Genomic DNA, 7,172 nt, shown 5'->3' on the forward strand with positions numbered 1-7,172 from the left:
ATGTTACTATCAGCCAATGAACAGAAGGTATCTGAAAAAAAGGATTATTATAAAACAAAGGATACCGAACAATACAAGGACCCGAGACAAATAGCCCCTAACACGACTTACGATGTACCCAAAAGTATTTATCGTATACCAAACCCTATATATTATCATTCTAACACTTTACCCAGAAAAAGTAAAATTTGCCAGATGGAATCGATAACATGTACACCTTCAATAACATCACATGGTTCTCACTATGATATACCTAAAATACCAACAAGTATCTATGACTGTAAAAGATTTATGATTCAATGTCCCATGTGTCAAAAATATAACATACCATCGTGTATTATCAAATGTAATGAATGTCAGATAAAATTAGAAAATTCTCATTAAATACCAACGATATATAATCATTAAATACCAACAATATATATATATATATATATATATATATATATAAAAATGAAATATAAATTGTATACTATCCATGGGCATATAATAAATATAATGAGTATATTATAGAGTATTTATATTCATATCTTATTCATCATCTAAAACATAATCCAAATCCATATATAATTTAATATATTCATATACATATAAAAATATATTAAAGGACCGTTACAATTCACCTACTCTATAGATTTATTATTGAAACTAGTATTGAAACTAAACAAGTATCTATATAGAAATATAGTATTGAAACTAAACAAGTATCTATATAGAAATATAGTATTGAAACTAAATAAGTATCTATATAGAAATATAGTATAGAAACTAAATAAGTATCTATATAGAAATATAGTATAGAAACTAAATAAGTATCTATATAGAAATATAGTATTTAAACTAAATAAGTGTCTATACAGTATTGAAACTAAATAAGTGTCTATACAGTATTGAAACTAAATAAGTATCTATAAAGTATTGAAACTAAATAAGTATCTATAAAGTATTGAAACTAAATAAGTGACTATATAGAAATATAGTATTGAAACTAAATAAATATCTATATAAAAGTTAATATTTTGATTTCATTATTTGTATAAAATATAAAACATGAAACGAAACAATGATTGTATTGAAAAGGAAAAGGAGACCGAAAGATATCCAGATAATGATAATAAACCACCTGCCCAAAAATACTCCAAGCTGGAACTTGGGCTAGATTATGATCCTTCTAAGGACAATTATCATCCCATTAACGATGCCTTCTGGAAGCAGGGTGAAGAGTAAGAATCCTTTGTATAATGTTAATTATTTAATATTACCGTAAATGAACACACTTTTATTGGTTATATTTAAGAGGTTTAATTACATATTTACAATTTCAGGACACCTTATATGGCTCTAGTCAACACTATGAAATTGATTGAAAAAACAAACGGTCGTTTGAAGATTATTGAGACATTGGCAAATTTCTTCAGATCTGTTATTGTCTTGTCTCCAGATGATTTATTATGTTGTGTCTACCTATGTCTCAATAAAATAGCACCTGCCTTTGAAGGTATGTTGAAGTTTGTAATATATAAAAAAATAATAAAATATTTGATCTATTCATTGATAGAATATATATATATATATATATATATATATATATATATATATATATATATATATATATATATATATATATATCCAACAAGTATATTCTTTTTTCTTAGGCACCGAGCTGGGTATAGGAGAAAATATTCTTATGCGAGCAATTGCCCAAGCTTCAAGACATAGTATTGAGAAGATTAAACAAGATAGAAAACAGAAAGGTGATCTCGGTATTGTTGCTGAACAATGCCATTCGACTGAAAGAATCACAAATATGCCAAATTTGACAGTAAAAGATCTCTTTGACCAGCTGAAAGAAATTGCATCTCTAGCTGGCAATGATGTAGGTTATATAAATTTATATATTTTAAACTAAATATAACATCATTTATATACATACATACATATATATATATATATATATATATATATATATATATATATATATATATATATATATAATATTGAAGCAAGATATATTCTATATCCTCATACAGGCTCACGGTAAAAAGATTGACAAGATAAAGGATATATATATTGCCTGTCGAGCTTCCAAATCCCGTTAACTTGTCCGATCTCTCAATGGAAAACTTCGCATTGGTTTGGCCGAGAAGTCGGTTCTGCAGGTGGGTTTATGGTTTAATCAAAGTCAACATTACCAAATATTGTATATTATATTATTTATAAAGTCTTAGACATTAATATTATAACCTTTTGTATAATATTAAATATTTTTTTTCAGGCCATAGCCCAAGCTAACTACCTTACACCTCCAGGTCAAAAATATCCACCGAATATTATTAATGCGGGCAAAACAATAGGTTCAAAACAGTTAAAAAAACAATTTGAAAAGTACGGTACAATACTAAGCACGATCTACAAGTAAGAATTGTGATCAATGTTTAATTATATAAAAAAAAATGTTAGCACTTTTAAAAGTGTCATTGGTTGTTATATGGTACAGTATTTTAATATATAATATTTTTCAAGTTACTATATATTAAATATCCATATTTAATATATATATATATATATATATATATATATATATATATATATATATATATATATATATATTATATCTTATTTTCAGTGAATTCCCTTCATATGATAAGATCATACCAATCCTTTTAACCGAAGGGATTGAGGAACTCCCCAAATACTGCTCCCTTACCCCTGGAATTCCATTGAAATCGATGTTAGCTCATCCTACTACTGGAATTTCTGAAGTCTTGAAGCGTTTTGAGAATGTCAAGTTTACTTGTGAATTCAAGTATGATGGGGAGAGAGCACAGGTATATATATGTTTACTTCTAATAAATTAGAGTTTGTTTTATATAACCACCTTTTTTAAATTAAATTTATATCTATTCATTTATATTATATATGTATATATATATATTACAGATCCATTTAAAGGATGATGGTACAATCAATATATATAGTAGGAATCAAGAAAATAACACAACCAAATATCCCGATGTTATTTCCATCTTGAGAAATGTATTGGGAAAAGATGTTAAATCATGTATCATTGACGCGGAGGTTGTGGCTTGGGATAAAGAAAACCAGCAAATCTTACCCTTCCAAGTCCTAAGTACCAGAAAGAGAAAGGTAATATATACATTTAACTTTACAATTATATATACATATATAGAAATCCATAAAATATTACAAATATAAAACTCGAATATAATCTAAAAAAATATGTTTTTTTACTTATCAGGGTGTTAATGAAAAGGATCTCAAAGTACACATATGTATATTTCCCTTTGATTTGCTTTATCTGAATGGCGAATCACTGGTCAAGAAGTCATTCGAGATACGTCGTACTCTATTACGAAATAATTTTAAAGAGAAAGAAGGGAGATTTATCTTTGCAAAGAATATGGACTCCACTAATACAGAAGATATTGAAGAATTTATGGAGGAATCCCTTAAAGGTGAATCTACTTTATTCCATTCGCATGGGAAAACATGATATTATAAATCAACATATTATCAAAATCACTATTGCTAATATATAAATGTGAATTTTCAGAAAAATGTGAGGGTCTCATGATCAAATCTCTGGATGTGAATGCTATTTACGATATAGGAAAACGATCACACAAATGGTTAAAATTGAAGAAGGACTACCTTAATAGAGTATGTCTCATGTTTTTTTTTTCATATATATATAAACTTGTTAGTTCTTGTATATTACATCGATTGTCATTTAATCATGTATATATATATATATATATATATATATATATATATATATATATATATATATATATATATATATATATACAAATTAACTGGTAATAATTCCAGATGGGGGATACAATTGATGTTGTGGTCATTGGAGGCTATTTAGGCCAAGGCAAGCGCACTGGGCAATATGGAAAGTTTCTTGTAGCTTGCTATGATGAAACTAAAGACAAATTCCAGTCTTTGTGCAAGGTATGTTGTTTTTTCTTAATATCCTCAATATTGATATACAAATGAGTATGAAATTCATATTTGAAATATCAATTTTACATTTCAGATTGGTACGGGTTTTACAGAACAAAATTTACAAGAATGTTCTACCCTTTTCCAACAATACATTGTAGAAAAACCAATGACTAATTATAGGTTTGTATTTAGGTTATTATATAGACCGTATCATTTATATTTTTTAATGAATAATTTTTACTGTGGTATGAATTGAACAAGTATATATTTCTTTTAAAAAATTGATATGAATATATTCTTCATTATATTCTAGTTATGAAAATGGTACTGGTCCTGATCACTGGTTTAAGCCTGTGAAAGTTTGGGAGATTAAGTGTGCAGATCTTTCCCTTTCACCTATATACAAAGCTGCAGTAGGACTGGTATGTTTTAACGAATATTAAAATTATTTAATAGAGATATTGTTATATTTTAGAAAAAAAACAAATATTATTTCTAATGGTGATATTTAATTTTATACTTATAGGTTGATCCAGAAAAGGGCATTTCTTTGAGATTTCCAAGATTTGTAAGAATTCGTGATGATAAAAATCCTAAAGAAATCACAAATGCAGTACAGGTAAAGAAAAATGAAAACATAGCCAAAAATATAATATATATATATATATATATATATATATATATATATATATATATATATATATATATATATATAAATTATTATTGCAATATAACCATAAATATTATTCTTTCAATTTTAATATTTCTCTTTTTTTCAGATTGCAGACCTCTACAATAACCAATACCAGATGAAAAATAATAAGAAATAAAAATAGATAATATAATATTAATGGAATATCCAGTATATGACTGGAATATCCAATATATGAATATATATGACTCTATGGTCCTAAGGGTTCATATTATGAAAAGTAAATAGATATTATAAAGATTTGAGAAACGTATTTTTAATATAATTGACATGAATATAATAAAGATATAAAAACATATATTTAATATAAATGACACGAATATAATAAAAGATTTAAAATCATATATTTAATATAAATGACACTAAAATATTTAAAAACATATATTTAATATAAATGACACGAATATAATAAAAGATTTAAAATCATATATTTAATATAAATGACACGAATATAATAAAGATTTAAAAACATATATTTGTAATGTAAATGAAATGAATATAATAAAGATTTAATAAATATGCTTGTAATATAAATTACATGAACATAATAAAGATTTAAGAAATATATTTGTAATGTAGGTTGGGGATGAATTCACTGATATTGTAAATATAGAAACTAATCATTTGTATGATTAATATAAATATTATTATATTTCCATATAACTATAATAGATATAGATATAGATATATATATATTATATGACAAGCAAATCAAAGACAAGTTCTATAGCAATGAGGGGGTGAACCTTTTTCATTATCTGTCGATCAGTATATATCGGTTATTGAATAACTGTATAATTACCAAGAGGTAAAGATATAAAATTCCTAAATACTGAGATATATATATATATTCAATTGGTATATAACGATAAGATTCAAAAGATGTATAGAACAAGAAGAGAAAAATATCTGGAACAGCGTGAGAAGATAAGAGATGATCACAACAAAATGTTGATAGAGCTAAACCAAGTTAAGAAAAGGTGGACAGAATATAATACAAGTCTTTATTCAGAAGCGAATACAATAAAAAGACCAACATGGAGGAGATATATGATCGAGGGGCCAATAACGAGTAAAGAGATTAAACATGCAATAAAAAAGATAGAGATGGAAAATGAAATACTATATGATTATGTTTCTCTTGAAACAATTCAATCTTTAAAAGATTGTGAGCTTGTTGATATTGTTAATTATGTATATGATTCGAAAGTCCTTTTTGAGGAACTACTCGAGTCTATCCTCACGGTCCTACCCAAAAGATCTGAAACTATAAATGATAAAGTTGACAGAGTCATTATTCTAATGAGTTATGTAACGAAAATCGTTTTAAGAGTAATATTTACTCGGAATAGAACAATCATTAGAAAAAGGGACACAGATGAACAGTTTGGATATAGATTTGAAAAAGAAACAAGAAATGCAATTTTCTGTTTGAGAATGTTAATAGAAAAATCCATTGAAAAACAAAAAGACTTGTATATATGTTATATGAACTATGTGAAGCCGTTCACCTGTATAAAGTATGATAAACTGAAAGAATTGCAAGAGAAACTAGAGATCGATAGAAGAGATCGTAAATTAATAAGTAGCCTATACCATGATAAAAAAGTTGCCATCAATTTCCAAAGAGAATTGGATGACTGGGTAGAGATAAAGAAAGACTGTGAGTTATCACCAGATTTATTCAACATGTATAGCGAAGAAGCTCTCGATAAAATAAGGGCATGCGAGGGGGTCGATTTAGAGGGGACGAACTATAACAACTTTAGATATGCAGATAACATTGTTTTGATTGCAGACAGTGAAGAAAAACTTCAGAGAATATTGGATATTGTAACGAAGGAAAGTGAGCGAGTGGGATCAAAGATAAAATACCAGAAATGCCATGTGATGGCGACTAGCAAGAAAGTACATATACCGGAATGTTGTGTCACAGTAAACGGAGTACTAATTAAACAAGTGGATCATTTCAAATATTTAGGCAGTTGGATAACATCGGATGGTAGATCAGATACGGATATCAAATACAGGATCAATTTAGCCAAAAAAGCATTTATGGACATGAGAGAGATATTTTATACAAATAATCTAAACCTGGAAAATAAAATATTTTTATTGAACCATTATATATGGCCAGTATTGTTGTATGGATGCGAGTCGTGGACGATAACTAAACATATGGAAAAAAGGCTTGAAGCAATAGAAATATGGTTTTATAAAAAAATGATAAATAAAACAAAGATGCCGGATGAAGACATTTTGGACTCGATGGAAATAAAAAGACAGCTACTAGATAAGACCAGGTTAATAGATAAGATCAGGTTAACGCAATGGAATTTTATTGGATATGAACTTGGAAGAGAGGGAGGGATAGAAAAAAATATCATGGAAACTGAAATGGCAGGAAAAAGAGCAAGAGGTAGACAAAGATCTAAGATGTTAGACTGGATAACGAATGAATTCAATGTTAAAGATGGAGAGCAGT

General features: G+C 27.0%; 1 protein-coding gene across 1 annotated transcript; it reads left to right on the forward strand.

The window, feature by feature from the left end:
- On the forward strand, positions 1 to 4,805 carry LOC125035209 (DNA ligase 1-like). Its single transcript, XM_047627451.1, is given in 15 exon segments — positions 1 to 124; positions 1,160 to 1,223; positions 1,326 to 1,498; positions 1,656 to 1,876; positions 2,031 to 2,159; positions 2,276 to 2,415; positions 2,627 to 2,828; positions 2,941 to 3,147; positions 3,260 to 3,476; positions 3,575 to 3,681; positions 3,853 to 3,981; positions 4,067 to 4,155; positions 4,289 to 4,397; positions 4,502 to 4,594; positions 4,755 to 4,805. Coding segments are annotated over 15 exon segments (2,055 nt in total).
- Positions 4,806 to 7,172: the final 2,367 nt, after the last annotated feature.

The sequence above is a fragment of the Penaeus chinensis genome, chromosome 19 (genome assembly GCF_019202785.1).
Source record: "Penaeus chinensis breed Huanghai No. 1 chromosome 19, ASM1920278v2, whole genome shotgun sequence".
NCBI classification, from domain to species: domain Eukaryota; kingdom Metazoa; phylum Arthropoda; class Malacostraca; order Decapoda; family Penaeidae; genus Penaeus; species Penaeus chinensis.